A 26,744-nucleotide genomic window follows, 5' to 3' on the forward strand; every position below is an offset into this window, starting at 1 on the left:
TAATGTCTGTTTTATTGCGAATCTCGCGTTTAGTGCCTCGATAATGGCCCGTAATGATTTTCTCCGTTAATTCGACGTCTGTTTCTAACAGATTCGTTATAATTTCCTTTATCATCTTGTTTGTGATTTGGGTCGTTTTTCAATGTATCATAAAGAAATGTCAATTAATATCTTTCACCACAGCACCACAGGTTGTTATAGATTCCTGATCCTATGACCTTTATATATGTTTTTAATTAAAAGATAATAGAGAGTAATATAATAATAATAGAAAGGTAGTGATAATAAAACACATTTATATCCGGAAAAGTCATAAGAAAGCAAAAGAGAATAAAAAGAGGTTTTCATGTTTAAAATCGTAAAAAAAAGTAGTGGAGTTGTTCGGACTAATACCTGCAGTTAGTATCTAGTTTCATCATCGATCGGAAATTCTACCCGTTTCATTTCGACGTCTGTCGTTCCACAACTGAGAGCTTTTTAAGGCAGTTTTTGCCGCGCACCAACAATATGTGGAAACAGCTGCCCACCAATGTATGTCCAAAACGTACCAATTCTTAAAAGGTGCCGGCCTTTGCGAGCCCTCTCGCAATGTGAGTGTCTATCACTTAACATCAGATGAGCCTCCTGCCCGTTTGCCCCCGTAAATAAATTAACAATTAAAGTATAAATTCCACTTTACCTATCTTTTTTACTTTTTATAAAATAGTTAAAATTGCGAAATCTGTTATATTCTTTTATCATGCTGTGAAATGTGTTCCTTGATTTTATAACCTTAAAATCCTTTATCAATGCATATCTGTATTTTCTAGAGGTAGTTCGGGATTTACGGTTATCGCTCACCGGGATACCTTCAATCTCAGGGATCTTGATGCTTAACGCCCCACTCTAGTCTAGCTCAATATTCACAACGCGTATTTTGCTTTCACATATATAAATATACAGTTTGATATATCTCTACCAGGTATGAGTTGGCTAGCGGTTTAAGCTCAACACACCGCAATGAGTTTTCCTGTTCAATACTCTCTTGCTCAATAGTAAATATCGATTAACAACAATCTTTGATCTAAAAATATGTGTCAGTCACTGTGTATAAAAAAAACAAATGCAATCTGACCCATATGTATGTAGCACCACTGTATCATTAACATACAAGATATATGAGTTAATTTGGAACCGAACCGAAAGTTAACGGATTTCATTAAAATACGAAACAATTATTACTTTCAGTTATACAAAGATATTTATGGTTTAATTAACATAAATGCTTTATTCTTTAATGCCGAATTTTGTAGTAGTATATAATCAGAATACAGCATTATTTAGATTTTCGTATTCACGCATAATGTAATGTTAAAACTTCTGAGTCTCTACTTTCCTCTAAAGATGTTCTATCAAGAGACTAAACCACAGAGAATAGAAATTTAAATTTAGGTAATTGAATTGCATTAGACATTTATCATAAAAATCCACTAAGTAATTGTTGAAATAAATGATCCATAAAGAGTGTGAAGCCATTGTCAATGGCTATGTACATAAAATACCTACCGACTACGCTGTATAGTAAAAAATCTCAACGCGTTAAAACTTTACACAGCTATAGAAACAGAACGACGTACTAGAAACGTAACGAGCGTGAATCGCTGATGCCACGTGATTTTTTACGTGACACGCTAAACAGATAGATATTATATTAAATGAAAGCTCCGCTAAGCATATTTCGAACTAGCTATTATAGGAAAATGGGCGATTTGTAGACATTTAGTTTGTAAAAATAAAATTGCGGATGCTCCGAAAAATAGAGTTATTTTGCCAATAAACGTATTATCTCTTTTTTTTATTAATACAAAATTTATAATTAGACGGTCGTGGTCATACTTATAACAAAATTATTTGAATTCTCAAAACACCTATAAATTAAAAAAGTAACTTTAATTATAAAGTAAGTAATATATAAGTTATCAACTGTCGATCATAAACGTCCTATTAGCCTTATAGTAGGTATATGACTGTTTTGTTGTGTTTATTTACGTTCAAAGTGATACGAGAGTGATAAGGACAAAACAATGAAAATTTGAACATAACAAACCCACTAAAGCCTTCTAATATGACAAACCTGGTTTTCCTCAACAAGAAATAAGGCGCGCATACAAAATCCAGCCAGTATATCTTTCAACGCTGAGAACTCAATGAATTGTCGATCCTTCTCCATCCCGGGGGAGCCTTAAGAACAATTAAGGCACCCCAAACCCCCATCCCACTTATATAGGCCGTAATTACGCCGTTGAGTTGAGAAGATTTTACGCACTTGGACTTTTGGTACGTAATTTTGTGTAATTCCTGTCTTGGCTCGGCTTTATGCCTTTTGTTGTACTTAGGAGACATTGTAGGTACAAAGTTCCGAGTTTAAATTTTATCAGTTTTTTGCCTTTATTTTCGGCAGTGCATACTTAATACACGACTTTTTTTTAAGTATTCACTAATACATAAGATTGTTACAGAATTCATTTGTTCATATAAGTTTTAATTGATAATTGCCTCGCCCGTTTGGAGATTCTGTTTTAATTACCTTCAAAATTATAATTGTTTTGGGTTTGTGGACTTAGAACGCTGATCAATTAATGTGGCAGACATAGAAATGGGTCTTGTCATACACTATTGAGCAGCTTAGGCAAATAGTAGAAAAATATTAACACTACTACAGCAGGAATAAAATAAAAGCAATATAAATTCAAGTCAAACAAAAACGATACGTTAAAATTCAACACACGATACATAAAAAACATCAATATCGCACAAAGGAACATCTTCACAAATCTGCTATCGAAGATGGAGGACTAACGAGGGACGCGAACTCTGATTTCCAATTCAAAGGAAAATTGCGATCCATAACGGGGAGGAGGGGGAACCCCCTCCCGTTGCTATGCGACGCTGGGTGGAGTCCCGCAATCACGGCCAATAGCACGACAGATATAAATTGGTCCCGCGTAAAAGAGAGGTCCGCATCTCTGTCGCTCTAATGAAGTCGGACCCCTTGATTGAAGGCATTCGCGGCCCTTTTTCGAAATATACCTAATTGTTAGGTATCGGTACGATGCTGTGATTTGTTAGTGATACTGCGGTGGCGACCGATTGGTGTAGCGAGACAATCTAAGCGTAAAGAAAAAGAACAAAGCTGGTCATTCTGATTTATATAACATTAAATTATTATATCTTCATAAAAAAATACAAATATTAACCCTTAGAAATATATATTCAAGCATAAGCTACTAAAACCTTTAATAAAAAAATATTTATCCTGTGGCTCCATAAAACAGTTAAATTCCTAAAGAGCCTTACTAATGTCAGCGAACTCATCAAAGAAGTCCAGAGGTTATTAAATTCCACACTTCAATCACGATACATAAACTCCTAATAGCCGGGTACAAACGGTTATAACCGGGTATATATCCGGGCAATATATTGTCCGGACGCTTCTTCCACGCATCCGTAATGCGGCCTCGACTTGGCACAGATTACGGTACGTGTATTAATACGACGTGTTTGGACGTTCATATGTTTAGGGTTGTTCCTTGCAATATTTTATTAAAATGTATACGTGAACCAAAACTAATCTGTGCCTGCCATAAGCTGTCTATTCATAATATTAATTATCTATGGATACTTTAAGTCAAGTGTCAAACGTCAATGTTAACGTCAATCTTTTGGTGGGATCTTGAGAAGTAACCTATAAATTGTTTTAAATACAACGTTATTAATTATTATGGATTTTTCAAGTCGTAATGTTAACCAATATTCTTAATAGAGGATATTATATTGTTTATAATATTAGAAATTTGTGATATTGTTTTCTAGTTGTTGCTTAAAGTGATAAAATAATGCTATTTTAGGAACGTATTAAAACTTATGAATAGGCTTTCTTGACAAAATTTATTGCCTTTTTCAGTTTTATAATTTGGAGATGTGAGTAATAGCACTTTGCATAATTAAAATAATCAGGCGTTAAAATTTAAAATGGTTTGCGCGTTTTAATGATAACCTCCCGATAGCTGTCCGAGGTTATCAAGTTTAATTGGCAATATGTTATTATCTTAATATTGGCGTATTTGTGTGTTAAGATCACAATACCTAATAATATATAAAATGATCTTTTATTTGTATTGAAAAATATTTATGCATTTGACAACCCTGCACCCTCCACCCACATCCGGACAGCGATCGATACCCGGATATCTGAAGCACGGTTATCCGGATCATTCTATTGGAAAGCCATCGTGATTCCGATTATAATTAGAGACTCATAATTAAGTTACTTGCTTCTTTAGCATAAGACGTCTCCGGTTCAATCCAGTGAACTAAAATAAAATAGTTATTATATATTAAACGCGTAGCATAAACTAATACTATGCGTTTGTTCTCAGGTGAAAAACCTCACAAGTGTCAAGTATGCGGCAAAGCCTTTAGTCAATCTTCGAACCTAATCACTCATTCGCGGAAGCATACCGGTTTTAAACCTTTTGCCTGTGAACTCTGCGGCAGAGCCTTTCAACGCAAGGTAGATTTACGAAGACACAGGGAGACACAGCATGCGGATCTGCGCAATGCTCAGCATATGCCATCACATACTGATGTTCATGCCATGCACCCGGATATGCATGTCTCGGATCATAGGATAGGTAAGATTTCTTTTATATTTAATGAAGCAATTGTTTAAGAAACTTACGGCTTCATTCAAGAAACTCGCCCATTGAAATGAAAGCTTTAATCGACCCTTTGACCTTTCAGAGACGGCAGCTTGTTTTATTTAGATCTTTGAACCTATATTCAGAATACATTAGGGTATTATTTTAAAGTTAAAAGCAAAGTGATGCATATTTTAATACTCGTTTCGTATATAAACTTTGTCTAGTAGAAATAAAAATTGTTTTAAAAAAGCTACAGTAAAGTAACTGTTAAGTATTAAGTCATGTGCGAAGAATAATACCTACAACGTAATTTTATATGAATTTTTTTGAGTATGTTTGCTTTATATATTTTTCTTTCTAAAGCTACTTTTATCGAACAATACCAACTTATTCTGAAGATGTCATCTCCTTCGTTAATAAGCTAAATAAAACTTTTACCAAACACTTGTCAAAGATTTGGGGTTATATTAGGTCCTTACAATATATGAAATAGGCGTTTTGTCGTACTGGCCACTTAGACTTCAAATATCTCCTCTTTGGTTAGGAATTCCAAATTCAATTTTTTCAAAGATTTTATTAATTTCCGTCCGAATGGTTTTTTTAGTCAAGGGATCAATGATGGTAAACGTGCATAAATAGCAATGGTACATACTTTGATTAATTAAATAAATTCTATTTTAAAAAATCTACTTTTTATTCCTCCCATATAAAACGCCAACTTTGTATGTATGGTCCTAAGGACCTAATAGAATACTTTTAATAACTAAACATTTTGATCACAGATCTTCGCACCACTCACCCAGAGCACATTCGTCCCGACTACCGCGCCCTCAGTACCTCTGTACCGCCTCTACAGCCTCTTCCTTCTTGAAGCTCAACAGCCTTCGCGCCGTGGCGCCAAGGCTGATAGGTATAGAAAGACAATTTGTGATTTAACTCAGTAGTGATGCTTTCTAAAGATAATGGGTAATGTTAACAATTAGTTTCATTGTATGAGCTTTTACGATAAGTTTGACGGATTTATGACGGATGGTAATTGGAATACATTCTTTAGTAGCTGAGCCATTGATATACAAAAAACCCGAGATGCACAGTCTCGAATAAAAGTAGCTCGAAAGTGTCCCGAAACACTATTTCTGTCCCTTTCTATAACAGTATGTCTATAACAGTATATGTTACAAGCATATATTATTGCAAAATCAACCTTACGCGAATTGCTTAAAGTTGTTATTACAACGCAGTGTATACGTACTTAAAGCAATAAAATTTTACGACCGACCGTGGTCGGTAGGACAAGGTATAGAGTGGAGTCAAACATGACTTTTTTATTTACAACTATTTAATATAATTTTAAATTTATCCGACTTTTCGGGTGCTTCACAGCGTGCGCATTGAGCGCATTGAGTGTGCATCTTGGGTTTTTTGTATATCAATGAGCCGAGCTTATCTTGTAATTTTAAAAGCGATTTAAATTATTGTTTTACACACATTTGACATCTTTTTCTTCAATATCCACCTGATAACCGGGTATCGAATATTTACATCGCTGAAATTACGTAGTAAGACGGCTGTACATAAATTATTTGAGATTAATTAACTGCAAAGAATATATATACTGAAACTTCGGAAAACATATAATTTACCAGTGAGCTGTTAGCTCTGTAATAAGCTTATTGTAAAAATGTTTTTGATCTCAGTATTTATTAAAAAATCTAGTTTTAACTAAGTCTCTTTTTATCACAGCTGCAGCGGTAACATAATTTGTCAGAAAGAGACAAAAAGTACTTTCATTCTGATTTTACGAATAAGTGGGTTTATAAGACAATTGTAGCATTCCTTTTATAATTCCAATATAATCTTTAGATATCTTTATTTCAATTATATGATGTATAGGCCTAGCCATTCCAAAATCCATACTTTCCATTCCATACGAGATATGTAAGACTATTATTTTATACCAAAGATAATCCAAAAATATTGAACATTATTTATTTTGATTGTTACATATAAATGTATTCACGCTTGTTATATTTTTGTAAATAATAAGACTACGGTATACGTTAATATAGGAACGATTGTAAAAAGATGTATAATGTTTATAATATACCAAAGTAATTTTAAAAACGCCAAAGTTTTCCGACGCCCAGTAGTTCGCATACCACGAATTTGACGAACAACTTAGTTCTGAGGTAGGCGTAAAATATTATTAATTAGACAATTATACATATTTTACGCAGATATTAGCGTCAAAAAAACTATGTTAAAGCCCCTTGCTGGTTCCATATACAACATACCATTCCAAATAAATAAAAATAAATTGGTAAAATTCAAAGTGCTTTCAAACAATTTAATAAGATCGTTTAATAACATTGATCATAAAACGTGTAAGTTATCGTTACCAAAATCTGTGTAAATCGAAGACACATGCAAAATATGTGATCGAAATATACCAAAGCAGTTTACTGAAACAGAAAACTATACACATATATACAGTAAACTATTTATGTATATCTTATAATATAAATAATTTTTAATTCCTGTATAAAACTCGTTACTTTTAATAAAATATGTTAAAATAATTTCCTCTTGTACAAATTACGGCAGATACTAGTTAAGTTATTGTTACAAGTTATATTAGTACAATTGTTATATTTAAGTTAGTATAAGTTAAATGTATATAATGTAAACAAATCCAAAGAATTCGTGCAATCATGTGTCATATTACAAGTTAACACTTCAATAAATAATTATATAACAATAATGTTGTTTAATTTTATTAAATATATAAAGAATGACATGAAAGAATTATATACATATTTAAGTTATTCGTTATGTAAATAAATTATAAATTCATTTACCTTTGATTTGATACATAAACAAATTGTTTAATGTAAAAATCAATATGATAGGTCGTCACACAAAACCTAACCGCTGTATTCATACACAACTACACTGTCATACTGTGTGTAAAAAAACGTATTTTAAGGCATAAGTCCAAATAGCTCTTGCTATAACACGTCTATGCCACTTTGAAAGTAAATAGATATCAAAAATCAATAAAAAATATTTATGATAAGTGATTGAAATGCAGAAATATGTTTGCCTCGTGGAACTATGGAATAATCTGTGCAGTTATAACCGTTAAAGCACGTGTCACTCCAAAGTTATATGACTTGTTATATATAATAGAGACCCTTCACAATAAAAATTAAAATATGATGTCTTTGTTTCTCTGACCATTGTATATGCTCAAACGATATAGGCTAGTAATAGGTGTAAACAAGATTTTTATTACCTGCATTATTTCTATATTAAATTACTCCTATGTGCTTACGGAAGGACTTACCGCTATCGAGCGTTATTCATAGATATTTGACGGACTTTTGCCACGGAATGGCTCGCTAGTATAAGGGTTACTTCCATTTATGAGGCGGAATTTTTGCGTGTTGTTCCCACGAGAATGTAAAATTCGAAAATTAGGTGTTAAATGACATGAGAAATTTTCAAAGTATCTTGATATTGAGCGTAAGATATTCCGAACAAAATTCACTCAATACTTAATCAGTATTATGATAATAGACTTCAGTTCATCATAATTCGATTCGGGAGCGTAAAGCGATTTGCGAGTACGTCTCAAGTTACTTGGGGCGATGAATATTAATCGAATATTGTATCGAGTCGGTAATCGATTAATTATTACAAAGTTTTGGTACATTTTGGACTAATACTGTATTATTGTATTGCGACGCCATTTAATTATGTTACACTTACATTAATCATCAAGTTATTACACCACATATTCAAAACAAATGAAGTATGAGCTCGGTGTCTTTAAAGGCCCACTAACGTTGTTTTCGAAGGTTTTATAAGCAATGTACAGCGCTAAAAGTGTGAATTACTCCATCCAACTAATATGCTTGCTTGATATAGAAAGTAGGTACTTGTGATTATGTCAATTGGACTTTATTATTAAGAAGACTTTATTATCAATTATGAAACAGTGCAAATAAAGTTAAACAATATAAATGGGGCTGTGTAGAAATCGGAACCACGAGTAGATTTTTATTAATTCAAGCCATTAAAAAATCTTAATATTCGGTTTGGTATGTACCTACCTAAATTTTTTAATATTTTTGTGACATCATTTTTATATTTTCATCCTTAATGACAACATCAAAATTTCTTGGTAAAATATATTTCTAAAATATTCATAAATTCAAAGAAACTTCAACTTTTCAAACAACAACAACAACCACGCAACGCATACAGACCTTTATTAAACTGAGACAGATCCTGGCAATCTTCTGGCCTAAGGACACTTCTAATGAACATTTCCCAGCACAGTTGTGCGCCAATCGACTACGAGACTTTACCACGCAACTAGAGATGTATCGTACAGACTCTCCAACAGAATCCAATGACATCCCCAAACAGGCACTAGATATGACTCCCTAAGGAAAAGGACACGCTAAAGAATCCTGACGACGCCCAGTTTTGGCCTAGACACGAGCCATTGGCTTAACGCGGTCTAAAGTCAAGTGTTTGGCTCAAGAAAGAACGCCATGGCGATGCATTGTGAACACCCTCTGTTCCACCACCTTGGGGATATAGGAATGAATTGTATTGTAGTACACGTTTTTTTGAGTACACAGAATTAACGACAGATATTCTGAAATTATTAGCAATTATTTTAAAAAGCAATCAGCCAATCGCGCTGTTTGTCAACGTTCAATACTGTTTACTAAGTGATGATGGATTTTTCATTAATCTAATGGGTAAAGCTCGTTTATCAACATGATATCGATGCAGGCACTTTAATAACAAAGTTGCATTTATTTAGGATTACAAGTCTTCATAATTCTCTTCAAGATATGACAGATAAATATAGTTGTGCCCAGCAACAAATAGGGGAGCACATATTGGCCATGGATGAGGTTCTGCTACTGTCTCAATACAATGAACAACGCTTCTTGTCATTGACCAACAATTGCCAGTGTGGTTTTAATGGGACAAATGCGGAGCCTCCATTGTTATCATGTGAGCCCAGTGTGCAGAGTGACAGTTTCATAGAAAAAGTCAGTGTAAATAAAAGTGAAATTCTGTTATTTAGTGATGATATAGGGAAAAATATTGGTACTAAATTATATCAGTCCTCCGGCAAAATTGTAACAAATCATTGTATGCCCGGAGCCACCCCTGTAACCATTTTCAACAAAGTCTTGTGTGGAAATTACACAAATAACACAACTTTAATAATGCTTTTTGGGAGAAGGGGAAATGTAGGACAAAATGAATTGTTGTCATTTATTGATAAATTAAAATCACTTAATGTAGAGAATATTGTCTTGCATACATTTCCTTACATCAAAGGTGCACCAAAGGAAAATAAAATTAGATATAAGTTAAATATGCTATTGCACAATTCATTAACTACTAACAATATACAATTAAATTGTGACTTAGGTACACTACCTAATTTAATGGATATAAATTGTATATTTAAAAATAAGTATGTATTGACAAAGGATAGGTTCCGCCTACCTAATTATTATTTACAACAGATAGCTACTATGCTATCTTACTTTTTATTTACAACTAAAGCTAAACATTTAGCTTTTCAGACAACTGCTTCTATTGAGCAGCTAGCTTTTGAGACAACTGCTTCTATTGAGCAGCTTAGCTTAAGAGAATGTAGTGATACTTGCAGTAGCACTTCATTAAGTATTAATAATTTAAATTAGATAGTGTGACAATAGAGGCAAACTCTAGCAATAATTTAGTACAACTCAGCTCAACACAAACATGTAATATTACTAACAACAACTGTTTAAACTTGATGCATCAAAACATGCAAGGTATGTTGGGCAAAGAATTAGAATTGGAGTTGTTTTTAAAATCAAGAAAAATTGATGTCCTATGCATTACCGAACATTGGCTTAGAGAATGCCAAATCATCTTTAACTTTGATCAGCACCAAGTTGCAAGTTCGTTTTGCAGATTGTCGGCGATTCATGGGGGCTCTTTGATTATTGTTAATAAAAATTTAAAGTATAAAGAGCGTAATGACATCGTGTGTCTGTCTGTAGAACACTCTTTGGAGGTAGCCTGTATAGAGATTGAGAATTGCATTATTTTAAGTGTTTATAGACCACCAAGTGCATCTTACGATTTTTTTGAAGCAAAGTTGGAGGAAATTTTGTGTAAAGTTAGTTTTAAGAACAATAAGTATATTATTGTATGTGGTGACTTCAATATAAATTTATTAGAAAATACCTCCATTAGTAAAAAATTCAATCTGTTATTAAAATCTTACAATCTTGTTAACTTGTTTCTTGAGCCCACTAGAATTACAAGCTCCACTGCTACATGTATAGATAATGTATTTACAGATGCAGAGGCAATGCAAACCTCAATTACAACTGATCTTAGCTCAGATCATTGTGGACAGTTAGTGGCGCTAAAATGTAAAGTGGTGAAACAAGTAAATAAGAGCAGTGTGTTTGTTCCAGTAAATAAAAAGCGAATGGTGAGATTTAGACATAATATAGGTAAACACCTACCTTTATTACCGGTAGGTACTACCGTTGATATACAATACAACAATCTAAGTGATTGTATTAATAAAGAGTTCAACACCATCTTTACCCCAAAGAAAGTCTCTCATTCGCAGTGTAAATCGTTTAGTGATTGGGCGACAGCGGGAATTTATAAAAGTAGACAACGGTTGTATGACCTTTACGCTGAAAAGTCATACAATCATAATGAAGAATTTATTCTTTATGTTCGAAATTATTCGAAATTATTTAAGAAAGTTTGTTACGCGGCCAAGTCCTTAAATATTAAAAACAAGATTAAAAATAGTAGCAATAAAACTAAAATGACTTGGAAGATAATTGATAGTGAAACTGGAAGAGTCAGGGATCGCAATCAAGACATCGAACTATGTGTCGATAACACTATAATCAAATCTAACGAAGAGATAGCGATTGTTTTCGATAAGTACTTTTCTGACATTCCAATTTCGACTACAAAGTCTCTTCAATCATCTCCCGCCCTCGCTGAATCGCTGCTCAAAGATAATGTAAACGAGTGCAAGGTCAGTTTTACATTCCGACCCATTGGTGCCGACGATATAGTGAGGATATTTAGAACCATAGATATTAAGAACACTACCGATCTTTGGGGTATTTCTGTAAAAATAATTAGTAGCATAATTGATGTAATTGCTCCCCATCTAGCTATAATTTTCAACAATTGTATTAAAAGTGGCGAGTTTCCCGATCTAATGAAACATAGTAAAGTCATTCCATTATTTAAAGCAGGTAGTATGTCCGACCCCAGTAACTTTAGACCAATTTCCGTACTACCTACTTGTAGTAAAATATTTGAAAAAATTATATTAAATCAACTGGTAAGTCATTTCAACGTAAACAAATTATTACATAATAATCAGTTCGGTTTTACCAAGGGTCGCTCGACAGCCGATGCCGGTGTTGAGTTATATAGATATATAATTAAGGCTTGGGAGGAGTCGCATGACGCTTTAGGTGTTTTCTGCGACTTATCCAAAGCATTTGATTGTGTCCAACACGAGACCTTAATCGGGAAACTCCGCCATTATGGCATCAAGAATACCGCACTGAATCTTCTGACTTCCTATTTACACGGAAGAACTCAGAAGGTTGAAGTGAATGGTAAGAGGTCCTCTGGGTCGGCAGTAGATATGGGGGTACCACAGGGCTCAATTCTTGGCCGTAGTAGAGAGAAAACATCAGATAGTTTTGTTTGCTGATGACACGTCCTTGATTTTTAAAATCAAACGACAAATAACAAATTTTGACGATGTGAACAATGCTCTGTCTTCGATTGTCCATTGGTTTAGTATGAATAACCTTCTACTTAATGCAAAAAAGACAAAATGCATTAAATTTTGTGCAAAAAATTCAAGGATTATGGATACTAGACCAATTATAAACGGTGAGGAATTGAATCTGGATGATACAACTGTATTTCTCGGAATCACCATGGATTCAAAACTTCAGTGGTCCCCTCATATTAACGGATTGGCGAAGAGACTTAGTTCTGCAGCCTACGCGGTTAAAAAAATTCGCTCTCTAACTGATGTCGATACAGCTAGACTTGTTTATTTTAGTTACTTTCATAGCTTAATGACTTATGGCTTATTATTATGGGGTCATGCTGCTGACGTCGAAACTATTTTCATCCTGCAGAAGAGGGCTATTCGTGCAATCTATAATTTAAAATGTAGGGAATCTCTTAGAGATAAATTCAAGGAAATTAATATACTTACCTTTCCCTCGCAATATATTTATGAAAATATTATGTATGTATACAAAAATAGTGATAAGTTTACTAGAATAGAACATACGCACAATGTTAATACACGGAACAAACGCAGGCTGCAATTTCCCCTTACTAGACTATCTAAAGTTAGTAATTCTTTTTTGGGGAAAGGGATACTCTTCTTTAATAAAATCCCAGAAGCTCTTTTATCACTGCCTTTCAATAAATTTAAGAAATGTATTAAAGAAAAGCTGTGTAAAAAGGCTTACTATAAAGTCAACGATTATCTAATTGATAAAAGGGCCTGGGACTAGTGCTAGACAGGCTACTTCTAATTAATTTGCGATATTTGTTATAAATAAGTGTTGTTTGATGATTTGCTGTTTTAAAAGAGTACCGAGAGTTTTTTACGCCGGCTTTTTCTCTCGGCCTACACCCTCTGTCTTCTTTGCCGATGAGTAGGGATGCCTTCAAATTTAATGACGTGGAATAAGTGATACATGTATCTTACGTTCCATAATAAACATATTTTATTTTATTTTATTTTATTTTATTCGTTTTAGAATAAAATTAAGAGCTTTAGTAAGCTCTGATGTTTTATTAAAGGAATACCTAAAAACGACCACTGAACATATAATGAAAGTCGCCAACATATTTTCAAATCTGTCCTAAATGTCGTAAGACATTTTGACATGCGGGAGTGACACTTAGCGCTAAGAATCCTGAATCTTCAAAGGTTACAAGTTTCGGCTGTATAACGCTCAGATTGAACTTAGACTTTGTTTAAGCCAAACTTAAGTTGCCTGTTGTAATTTTACTTTGTGGTTGCTTGTTTAATGTTTTCCCTTTCTAGCTTGCTTATGTGTTTATAATTGATGTGTATGTGTATCTGTATAAAAATTGTTGTCATATTTTCTTGAAGAATTTGTTGTTAATTAATAACGTATAAGTTCAATGTGTAAATAAATAAAAGGATTAAATTAATGTACCTACTGGGCGACGTGAACCTAGAGAAGCTCATTGTGATTGGCAACAGTGAAGGCATGAAATCGCGTGGAGGTTCGCCAACGAGATGGACTGAACAATTCAAAGACTCGTCATCCTCAAAAATCTTCACAGTTGTAAAGGAAGCGCAAGACCGAAATTTATTTATAAGTAATCTTACATCTAACATATATATTATGAAAAGAACACCTAGATATTATACAAAGTCAAAACAGTTTACTTAGATAAATAATATATATGAAACAGAAAACATAAGTATTTACATTAATACACAAAAACACAGTAAAAATAAAGAAAACTGAAATTTAACATTAAACAAACGACAATTAATACTTAATATTTCGAAGATTGTTAATGCTAAACAAAGTCAAAGTCTTCTCGCCTCTTCAAATATTTTCTCACATCCTCTTTGGTGAGGTGGAAAATATCAAATCGCCAGATCTTACTATACAGTATACCAGTAGCTAAGTACGATTCTTAGACATGACTCGGCCAGAGAGAGAAAGAAAACCAGCGATATAGTTTTTAATCTCTATATACATATGTATATAAAATTCTCGTGTCACAGAGTTCATTTCCATACTCCTCCGAAACGGCTCGACCGATTCTTATGAATTTTTTTATGCATATTCAGTTAGTCTGAGAATCAGTGAATCTTCAAACCCCTAAGTGATAAGGGGTGTCCATACCAAATTTAGTTTTTTTTTATATTTTTTTTTTATTATGTGGCATTAAAAAATACATACAACCCTAAATTTTCAGTCTTATATCACCAACTCCTGATTTTTAATTGAACTTTTTATTTGAATTGATATCTTACGACTTGAACTCTGAGGTTTATATAGAGAAATGTTGGTATGTACTAAAAAGGTAGGCTAAGTAAAATCACATTAAGGAGAAACGTAGTTCGCGGGGGCAGCTATTAAAATATATATTTCGAAGATTAGTTCATAAACACACAAAAGAATTTCTTTTTGTGCCTAAACATGAGTCACGAAGAGACTAAAGATTTTATAGTCCAAAGCCTCTCTCATATAATATTCTATCACATAGTAAACTATTTGATTACAGCTTCTCTGTGTAAGACACAAAAATAGATTTGGAAATAAAGCTGGACCTTTTGTCTCTTGGGCCTTCACGCTAAACGCCTGTTATCACGCATCACAGGGACGAATTCACGACAAAAATAAAATTATCTTTTGTATTGTATTAATCTCTTATAGGATCACTATTAAATTATTTTAAAATATATAAAATATAGGTTCCACCGAGATTTGAACTCGGATCGCTGGATTCAAAGTCCAGAGTGCTAACCATTACACCATGGAACCGCTGATAGAGTCAAGTAAAAGTATTAAACCAAAACTTGTCCAATTTCATATTGACACAGTTGTGTAACATGAGAGGATATGGTTAATATTAATTACTTGTTATATCTTCTCGCCAATAATTCCTTCTTGACTTGTTGTTCAACCTGAACTTAGTAACTATAATAACTGTGTTTATAGTCAAAACAAAACAAACATTCAAACCGGTTTTTTTATATATTTTCTGTGGGCCTTTTTGACCCCTGACCATTTTTTCGCCATATTCACCGAATTTATTGGTATAGAGTTATTATTAATAAATATAAACAGTAAGAGTGGGGGAGTCAAGCGGATAAGGAGCTGGTACAGATATAATATCATTAGAATAAGAGCTAATATTGTAAATATAATAAAAGGCTTTATTATTAAGGTAAGTCATTTATGGCAGATGAAAGAAAGGGGATAGCGGGGATGGATTGAAAAATGGTGGTAAGGATGAGAGGCAAGTGGAACAATAAAGAATTTGAAGAATGCCTTCACTCCGTCTGAGGTCGTGTACTAATGTTACACATAATGACTTAATGTAATCCTAATTATGTAGTACTCTAATATTTTTTTATTATTTATTATAATGTATGACATCAGGTACTCCGGTTATTCTTTAACCAATGCCTAGTCTAGAATAATTGATAGTCAAGTTTGTATCCTGATAGTCAATTGTTTTATTTCGGTAGAAACGCAATTACAAAACACACGCAAGTACGGATGTGTCACGCAGTACAAGTAATATTAGGGATATAGTCCATCCCTGGCGGCATCGGGATGGCCACTCATATATAATGCAGGGGCTTCCACGTGCGTCTCGGACACAATCAGTATTGTGAATAATTGAGCACACGATGATTGCGTGGCCTCTAGAGATTGAGATTTACTGGATTTCGGTTTTTTTTAATTATTTTTTGCTGTTCTCTTTGTGTGCCCGCAGTTTTAGCCGTCACTTTATCGCTTCTTGCGCTTCGCGTGTCCGCGGCGGACTTGTGATTACAATCCAACACAATTTTTCTATTGGAACCAATATTTCCTGATTTGTTCAACCAGATTTGTAAATTATTACCATAATTAGTAAGATTGTTTTCACAACTGAGCGTTTTGAGCGCATTACCGCTATGTGGAACCAGCTACCCACAAGTATTTCTGAACCAAATCGACTTATGGGCCTTCAAGGAAAGAGAGTACCAATTCTTCAAAGACCGGCACAGGCGACTTGTAAAACTATGAAAATTGCAACATTTTACAGGAGTAAATAGGGATTTAGGAACCTATTTAAACTGAATAAAAACTCATAAATTAACTTAGATTATATATTGTTGGATAATTGTCAAAAATCCAATATTAAGAGAATCTCTTCATAAATTTTCTAAGCGTGAGATTGTAATTAAACTTGTAAACGGCTAGACAGAATTTGATAAAATTTTTTTGTTTAAGTAGATCCGAGAATGGATTTACAATTAGTATTTTTTTTTGTATTTAAGACGTGTGTACATGACGTTTCCGCTATATATAGAAAAGAAATATGTAATCGATATTTTTAATATTGCAACCAGTACGCCAAGGCAAATTTTCAGGAACCATCTCATTATTAACTTCGTACTTAAATAACCTTCTAAGGGTCGATTCGACCAAACTTCAATTTATACACGAGTAACTATACCAAGAATTAACTATACCTAATCTATTCCATGATTTTAATCTCGAGTAAATCCATAGTCGTTTGTCCACGTAATCGATAGTATAATTGTGCTAGGAATTACAATACGCGAATAGCAAGAGAATGGTGAACGAAAATAAAACTCGGCAAATTAATGTTGTTCTACAACGGGACAGTGTAAGAGCATACATCATGTCAACTCGATTTTGCCGTATTATAGTGTGAAAAAGTAGCTTTTAACAGGTGTCAAACGACAACAAAAAGTTTTTATTTCTTGTTTGTTTGAGGCTTTCGTCTAAAAAGGAACTTCTGTTGAGCCCAGTTGAATTTCATTCTAATATTATAGAAAATAAAAAATCTAAAAACAAATAAATAAATAATAAATTGTTTAAACTATTCATTATACAATGCTAGACTATTAATTTAGTGCGTTGCGTTGACTTGAAATTAAAACACAGAATACATATTTGTGAAATGACTGAAATCAGCTGATTGGACTGACTGACGCCATTAAATTATTCTAGGAATAGCTGTTATTCCGTGCGAAACGGCGGTATAGTAGCAATTCCCGAATAAGCCCACTATTCTTAGAATTTCTAGTTGGTAAAACGTAAAATTGATTTACTCTCGATTAACTGACGATTTATTCTAAGATTAAGATTTACTCTTGTTTAGTCGAATCGACCCTAAGTGTCAGAAATTTACTTGCTAAGAATAATTCTTTAGCTTCTTTACTAAGTATTTAGTTTTAGACAATAGCCAACACACATTTTTGTAGGATTAGCAGAGATATTTGAGATGACCCGATGACGTAACACTTGATGTTGTTTCAACACCCCAGGTGGGTCACAGGTACAACTAATTTTAAATACAATTTTTTTTCGCAGACGTTTTATTTTTTATCGTTAGTATTTAATAATTTGTAAAACACAGCTATTGGATTGACGTATCAAAAATAATATTCAAATATATGTAAAGAAACGAAGAACTAAAGTTGTTGATATTTCTCGTTTATTGACTATTGACATTAGATACGTCTTCCTTTCACTAGCCTTGGGTTCATGACCTGATAACGTCATGTGAATAGCAATGTTACTTTAAATTTGAGATATACTCACACGGTTCCATGGTGTAATGGTTAGCACTCTGGACTTTGAATCCAGCGATCCGAGTTCAAATCTCGGTGGAACCTGATTTTTATTATAGCAGTTTTTTGTTTTGTTTTTGTTTAGTACACTGATTTTATTATTTTTTTCGTTTATAAATATTTTTTCATAATTGTTTAATTTTGTGACTACGTGTGATTTGACGATAATAGTTTTACTATCACTATTGTCACTTATTTAATTGCGAATATTCTATTTATATATGTATTTGCAAAACATATAATATAAAATAATATAACACTAGCTATACCCTGCCATGATTCGCTGTGATTTTTTGAAATTGTGATTGAATGGTTGAGAAATGAGAAACAAAACAAAGAATACACTTCATATACCTAAGTTTAATTCTGCAATACTTGTGGATATACAATATTTTTTGTTTTTCCACTGTCTGCGTAGATATAAAGACTATCTGGTTTGCCGACTTGGGAACACGTGAAAAGCAATCCGCATCTAAATCTAAACCACACAATTCAAAAGATTGACCTTGAGCTTTATTTATTGTGATGCCAATCGAATTGGGAATTGCAATCTTTTAAATTGAAATGTATCGGTCGGGATCATGGGTATTCGAGGAATGAAGACATCTTCACCTTTGAAAGGCCTCGTTAAAATCGTTGCTTCCCCTACGATATTCATTAATTTCTTAACTGCAAGCCGTTGCAGAGTTTTGGCTGATTTTAATATTTTCTCATGTTACTGCGCCATTACTATTGCCTATTGGTTGTCAGCGAGTGTTTTCCTCGCCTCCGGAAGATGGCGTGGTCACTGGTACACAGCTGATCGTTAAAAGAACTGTTTTTTCGCGGTCGCGGATATGTGACTGATGCAAAAAAAAAATAAAAAAAAATCCTCGATGCGGATTATATATCATGCTAAAATTTCAGCTCGATCGGTGCAGAACTTTTTGAGTTTTTGAAGCGTACACACCCCAACTTAACATTTATATATATATAATATATGTACTTCAAAGCAAAGACATAAAATTGTTTTACTCATCAATAATATATAAATAATAGTATAACATACAAGTTATAATAATAAAATGTAACGACAGAAAAAATATTTCAATACAAATTGTTAATGTCTAGACTGGATTACTTACATCATATTATGTATTTCAAAAATCAGGTTCCACCGAGATTTGAACTCGGATCGCTGGATTCAAAGTCCAGAGTGCTAACCATTACACCATGGAACCGATGACTTATTAATAGAAAGTAATAAATCCAATAGATTTGTCTGTTTCATTCTATTATGTATGAACAAGTGTTACGGAGAAAAATTTTCATTATTTCATATATTATCGTCAAATTCAAATTTCGAACTTCGACGTAAATTTGAAATATAACCTTTTTTTTCATAAGAAAATAATTTTTTTTTTTTTTTGCGTATTTTACAAAAGGTTCAAGCAATGTTGTAAATACAAAACGGCTCTACCGATCTACATACATTGAACTACATTACAATACTTGGTAAATAAAGTCCAAGAAACTTACTAAAGAAAGTTAAATTTTATTTTTTGGTTATACCAAACAGGTTCCACGAATCATTGTACATACATATTATAATCTGTGGCACCGCCGGATATTGCGCAAGCGCGCTCATTTGCTAGGTTTTTACTTTTTAGGACCAAATTTATTTAAAAATTCAAAATTAATATCTGTATTTTATGCTTTATAAAAAGAAATAGTTAACATACAGTCAAAAACTGTGTGAGCAGAGGTTTCCAGTTCTGTATTTAAAAAACATATATTAGAATACCCATATATCTTTGTATTTGTTCAAGTGTTATAGTAATAAAGAGGCAGAAGCGGCATCATAAAGCGCAGGTTAAGAAATAATTCAAGGCAATAATAAGTGTGACGGCAAAAACCCAATACATCAAACCCATACAATCATACGAAACTCAATTCGATTTGAATGCTTTAATCTAGCAGTCGCGACCAATTTCAACGCACTATCACTTTCCAATACGAACCCTTCCACAACGTTTGTGGCGCCGTCAAATTTATTCAGAGTTCACCCTGTCGCCAATTTCGGCACTTTAAATGCTACACGGGAAAATCAACTGTAAACACAATATACTCTAAAGTCTAAAATCAATTGTAGCGAGTAAAAATATCCAAACATTACAATGTTATAGAAATTCTTATTCCACTCAAAATAACATCCGTGTCTTCTTAGCAGAGGTTCGCTTGTCTCTATCGGAATATAGGCTTTATTGCTAAGCTATAAGGCGGGAATTAGGGTATATAGATAAGATTGGTACATAGAAATGCCTGCACCCATTTGTACACGGTAAAAGCTTGGCGACGTGATCTTTTGCCAAATATGAGTGCACTTGGGTTGAAGTGAAAGGAAGGTTCTAGGTTTTACAAACTACTTACTTAGTACCTATGTTTTAGTTTGGTTTCCTTGTATTTATTTCAGTACATTAGTTTTAAATTACACTTAGAACTAGAAAAAAATATTCACATTGTTATGTAATATATTAAAACCTTAACATAGTAATAATAATAAATAAAAAATATTATAAAAAGTTTGGTTCCTGCGGCAGTGTACCTATTATGATGGCAGCATCCCCTCACTGTACTGCGTTACCTTCTCGTTAGGAAAGCACAAGTAAGCTCTGCTATCTAAGAAAATAATATTACGTATTACTAATGGCATATTTAATGTATTATCAATGAATAGAAAATTGGTACTGTAACTGCGTAAAACTATAAAAACAAAAAGTAAAAATGACAATAAGAAAAGTCATCCTGACTTTAAAGTTACCGAACATTGGGCTTTGACTTTACGTGTTCAAAAGCTTCAAAGAAGCTCACACGAACCCATTCGTAAATATTCCAAACAGATCGCATTAAAAAGCGCGTCACGCGGAGTAAAATGAAATTCCCGAGCTACCCCTATCGATACACGAATACGAAGACAAAGTAATTTACATTTGGAAAACTTATCTTGGCGACATTTACATAAAGATAGAACCATTCCAGCATCAGAATCGAGTTAGGGGAGGAGTTACTTTAAAACTGTCGCTTAGTTGAGACGGTGAATCCGTTTAGAGTTTTCGAGAGTGTAGTGATGTTACTTTTTATCGACATTTCCGAGTTTAAATCTCGATGGAACCAAGACAATTTTTACTTTTAAAATATTGCTGCTGAATTTATTTTTATATTATACCTAAAACAACTAATGTACTTTTAAAATATGTTAATACAAATCGCACACACCTACCGTTTTGTGAGAAAGGCGTGTTAATATATAAATAAAAAGCCTTTTTATTTCTTGCAAAAGAACAATGTAAACTTAACCCTATTACTTATATATTTTTTTTTAGAAAATAAATCATAGTAATCATTTTTTTTCTATTTTTATATCTAATTTCGTGTTAATATAAATAAATATAATTTTAAAATCCTAATTTGCTGTTTTGCTAATATAGTTATCACGGCTAACAGACGAATTGTGAAACGAATAATTAGCTACTACGAGTAGACGGAACTTTCTGGCATTTGAGACAGATAATATTTTAATAAATAGCGAGTTTCAGATCTTTATCATATATATAGGTTTATTAATTAAATGTTGTGTTGTATATAAAGAGAGTACCTATTTATTGAGTTTTGCACACCTACGTTTGTTATAACGATAAACGAACACCACTAGCGTTCTCTCAGGGCGTCCAAGATGCGTATTGAGTTACGCGCCCGGTCCAATCGCATCAAGGAGCCGAAGCCATTAAAATATCCCGTTGCCGAGACATCGTAATCTCGATATTTACATAATAGCACTCCGCTGCTACGTGTTAAATCAACATCATTTCCAGGCTGCTAGGTGCGCCATTTTTATTTTTATTTTATAATGTATACATAACCAATATTAGCATGGTTTAAAAGTGCTATTCAACTCTAAGATCGTGCGTTTGGACATCGGCTGTGCACTGATGGATATGTAAAAGTCAATGTCGTACATACATACATCCTTGAAGGCTGGTCCTCCACGCTCCGCTTCATAAGACATTTTCTTTTGCGAACTGTGGAATCGATCCCTAGGAGGTACGACCTCCAATTATTTAAAGGAAGAGTTTACTCCTTTCCTCAAAGGCCGGAAACGCACCGACTAAAATGAGTGTCGATGGGCTGATGACTGCCTTTTTTGGGAACCCCGTAGCCCGTAGGCTCGACTACCCCCTATACTATAAAAAAGTTACCACTCAAGGTCCTTTCAAGAACTTCAAGTTCAATGATTTCTAATTAGTTTTAGTAATAGTTTTTTCAAAAGCCTATCCAATTTTGAACGTCAACCATAAAAGTTTATCTTACTCACTAATACATAATAAAATCAAAAAGTTTTAGTTAAATATTTGTACTGACAGCTGTCACACATAAATTCAAAGAGGTTTTATTCAAGACAAGTACGCGTATTGGCGCATTCCAATTCACGCAAATTCAACATTTCTATCAAGAGGGTATTCAATACTCCGCCGTAATTGATTCGTTGCGATGTCTTTTGAATTTCAATTGAGATTAAGTAATACTCGAATCGACGTGACTGATGTAAATCAAGACGTTGAAAGAGGGATGTTAGGTGTACATAGAGGCTTTATATAGTGGTATAGTGTAGGTTTAATATTGGTCTTAGTGTACACGGGTGTCTTTAACACGTAATGTATACAATAAAAAACTAAAACTAAATGTGTAAAGGTTACTACACAGTCAATGACTACCTGGAAGATAAAAATGCTTGGCAATAGTTCTAATTATGTATGAATATGTGTGTAATGGTAAATGTGGTAAATCACAGAACAGATTTTAATTTTTTTTTACTTATGTAATTTTAATGACGTTGTGGTTTATGACATTTTCCTTTGAATAATTGTAATGTAAAGGGAGGGCAAAACTTGCTGAGTTTCTTGCCCGTTCTTCTCAGAACAAGGCCTCCTGGTAATTTTGCGAACGGATGGCGTAGTCCTGCTCTTTCGTGAATTTTGTAAACGTTGTTGACATTCATAAGCATGCTCTAAGAAGCATCTAAATTGAATAAACGTATTTTGATTTGATTTGATTTGATACATACATATATCCCTTGAAGAAGTTTAATAATAATAATTAATTACTTACAATATTGTTTTAAATAGTATAATAGTAATTTTATATATTTATTGCACAGAATACTTATACAATAGAGATAAAATATTACATTTGAAAACTACTGTGGTTTGGAGTTTGTAGTAATTTTTCGCATAACCTACAAATATTTATACTATTTTACTAGATTAGTTTTAAGGCATCAAATACCCCATACTAAATCACACACAGAATTTTTACCTTGTAGGCACATGCAATTGCAATGACCTGTCAGGGAAATCTAGCCATCCAACTATTACCGCCAGTATGCTGTTATGCCCCACGCGCCTCACCAGTGATACAACTTGCTTACTTGTCATAAAAACAGTCCACACCTGCACAACCAATTATCGTAGATGCTCCAAGCGAGGAAGCCCCTTCAATATCCTGAAAGCGTAATTGATTTAAAATTTTCTGTAGATATAGGTATATATTGATTAACTCAACTATTATCGTAATAAATACGTGTTACCAAGTGGTTGACAAATGACAGTTGACAGCGAGCAGTGTAGGCCTAGTGGCTTCAGCGTGAGACTCTCATCCCTGAGGTCGTAGGTTAAATTTCCGGCTGTATACCAATAGACTTTCTGTCTATGTGCGCCTATTAGATTGACAAATGATCATAAAACAGATACAGAAATTTGACGCACAGACCTAAAAAGGTTGTAGCGCCACTGAATTGTATTTTTTTTGTGTAAACAACTTTTTCTTTTTTTATTTACAGCAAATTTCAGAAAGGTGTCTTTTAGCTTTGGTTCTAAATTATTTCGTAGAAGTTTGTCTTGTTTCGTTAATTTCAAAAAATAGGACAGTTAGTAAGGACATGTTATACCGTCTCTTCAACTGTAATGTTACAAAGACAGGCTGCACTTTGCTTAACTCTAAATCTATGAAGATACGATGAGAATCCACCGTGACCTGGCAACATCTGTGTGATCAGTCCCGATGGTTTTATTTCTTTTAACTATTGAATAGGCCAAATCATCTAATCAGTTTTTTACCATTATTGTTTGCATTGCATTTGCATTATTGTTCCTATTTCGTTATTCAAGGTATCCTTTTATTAATATTCATATATAAAGTGATTACTATAGTAAAAATACGATCACATACAGTTTTATATGTCATAAATATGACAAACCTTAGTACATTTACGACTGGCAATTTGATACTAAGCGATACGATGATAAATTTTATCCCCTATAACATGCGTCAAAAGTATTCTAATATGAAATGGGAATCAATTTGCTGAAGATTATGAGCTTTTATGATATGGCTTTATTGAATGAAGTATTTGATGTAATGAATTGGTACCCCGTAGTAGGTCATTGATTGGAGATATATATCTGTTATTTCGTTTTTCTTTCTTGTAATTACCAACTGGTGGAAATTAAAAAAAAATCTTCAGTTATGAAAAAAGCTAAATATTTTACTACGCAGCCACAATTACACATATTTATTATTAATAATCTTGAATTAATGCTCGAGCTGTACAAAATCATTCAATATATTGAAAAATAACTGTATTATTAGTTTAACAATTTCTTGATCACCTGAACAATACATGCTTGCGCGATTTTTCGAGACGCCATCTTTTGAAACGAACATTAAATTTTCATATTTCAGCACATTATATATTCAACCCTTATAGACCAATTGTCATGGACCCACGTTATCCTTAACATATTTGCCAAACAACTTTAGAATCGGTAAAAAATTCAATACCTTGAAAGGATATTTACCCCTGAGAATCAAGGTGGTGCGGAATTATGCTGTGCCTCAATGGTCAAATTCAAGACACTTTTATGACACCCCATCCATATTTTATACGACATCATGTACAAATCAATCATACCCTTGCCTATTTCATATTCCGTGTCGCACTTTTATAGCTTCGTACTGTGATATATCTGGACGGGTTATTTTTTTATTTGGCACATAAAATTTTATATTTCCCAAAATCGAGGCTAAAAGGTTAAGCATAATAAAACACACGACATTTCTACTTTTCAAAATTGTTATGTCGAATTTAATTTAGCGGTTCAGACAAAGTTCTCGTGATAAATGATATAGAACTATTAACTCCGTCTTGAAGTTAGATAAATGCATAATTAACTTAATGCCCCATTATCGAGTGCAAATTGAAACATATAGCGACGGTAAGTTTCCGTGTGGAGTCAGGCAGTTAGCTGGAATAATTGATAAGTACCTCCTCTGGGATCAAACGCAATCGCCTTTGTACATGCAATGTTCGTTATTGTGATTTCTTATCATTTTATACATAATTTAGACATGCAGTGTTGTTATAACGTCGAATAGTAATAGTACTGTCTTTCTTATGGTTACAATCGCTTTTCTATGTAACCATGGTAACAAAATTGTATACTATATTAATAGATTAAATCCTGTTACAATGTAATGTTAATACGGAGTGCAGGATAAAGAATAATTTTCGCACATTGTTTGACTTTAGTAAATGAAGTGAGGTAAATTGTGGTGTGAATTTTGTTGATAGAAGTTATGCGTAGCTTATTATTAACTTTAGTAGTAGATTGTTTGAATTGTAAAACGGTTACAGTGATGGATAATTGCATTATATATAGTAAAAGTAAAGGATGTTAATCAATTTTGGATAGAATGATTATAAATTCTTATTTGTGGTATTGTGTGAAATTTATTTATAATTCCCACCCAAAAACAATGAGCAATATTGCATAAGAAATACACATCATTTTCAAATAAAAGCTAATAAAAACGTGTTCTAGCGACGCGATATAGATCTACCCTAGCATCACTAAGAAACCATAGATCCAATCATAGTATTGGCTAAGAAAAAAACCACAGGCATTTTGTTAAAATCGTAAATCCAAGGATAATGTAACAGGCAACAAATCAATGTGCCAAAAGGATAATTACCAGTGAATCTTCGTTAGCCTTGTACGAGATGGGTGTAAGCACGCGAACCACAGAAAATAAAGTCAATTTACAATAGACAATATTTTTACACGCTTTATATTAGCTTCACCTGTATGTATGTATGTATGTATGTAACCGACTCCTTCGGACTCGATTTTGACCCACTTTAAACGGACAGATTTAATTCAAATTTTGCGCACCTGTCAAAGATCGATGACAATGCAATAATCCGAAAAAAAAAATAAAAAAAATAAACTAAAAAATAAATAATAGTTGCTCGATAGACGAAAAATATGGCACAGAGCGCCCCACGCTTTTTCACAATAATACCAGTATTTTTTTTTCATTACCATTTTCAGCCTAAATTAGGAATTATTTTCTACTTTTTAGTTTGATGCTTTAAAAGCGTGTTTTTTTAGTTTTTTTAAACTATTATTTATTAATGTTTCTTGTAGGTTTAGCGATTAAAAAGTGTTGGCTTCAGCGACTCCCTGAGGTCGTAGGTTTGATGCCCATTTTATTTG

At 33.2% G+C, this 26,744-nt stretch overlaps 1 protein-coding gene and 3 non-coding genes across 5 annotated transcripts in view; 2 read left to right on the top strand and 2 right to left on the bottom strand.

Annotated features, from left to right (window-relative positions):
• Window positions 1-5,842, top strand: part of LOC125051225 (zinc finger protein Gfi-1b) — a 54,668-nt gene extending 48,826 nt beyond the window's left edge. For both annotated transcript variants that reach the window (XM_047651437.1, XM_047651438.1), the window contains exons 5-6: window positions 4,419-4,673; window positions 5,465-5,842. In XM_047651437.1, the coding sequence (XP_047507393.1) occupies window positions 4,419-4,673; window positions 5,465-5,553 (344 nt within the window). In that variant the 3' untranslated portion in view covers window positions 5,554-5,842. The remainder of the gene's footprint in view (window positions 1-4,418; window positions 4,674-5,464) is intronic.
• Window positions 5,843-15,250: 9,408 nt separating this feature from the next.
• On the bottom strand, window positions 15,251-15,322 carry Trnaq-uug. Its single transcript has one exon. It is a non-coding gene; the product is annotated as a tRNA-Gln (tRNA).
• Window positions 15,323-18,126: 2,804 nt separating this feature from the next.
• Window positions 18,127-18,198, top strand: Trnaq-uug. The gene has a single exon. It is a non-coding gene; the product is annotated as a tRNA-Gln (tRNA).
• A 1,103-nt stretch (window positions 18,199-19,301) lies between these two features.
• On the bottom strand, window positions 19,302-19,373 carry Trnaq-uug. The gene has a single exon. It is a non-coding gene; the product is annotated as a tRNA-Gln (tRNA).
• Window positions 19,374-26,744: the final 7,371 nt, after the last annotated feature.

The sequence above is a fragment of the Pieris napi genome, chromosome 7 (assembly GCF_905475465.1).
Source record: "Pieris napi chromosome 7, ilPieNapi1.2, whole genome shotgun sequence".
NCBI classification, from domain to species: domain Eukaryota; kingdom Metazoa; phylum Arthropoda; class Insecta; order Lepidoptera; family Pieridae; genus Pieris; species Pieris napi.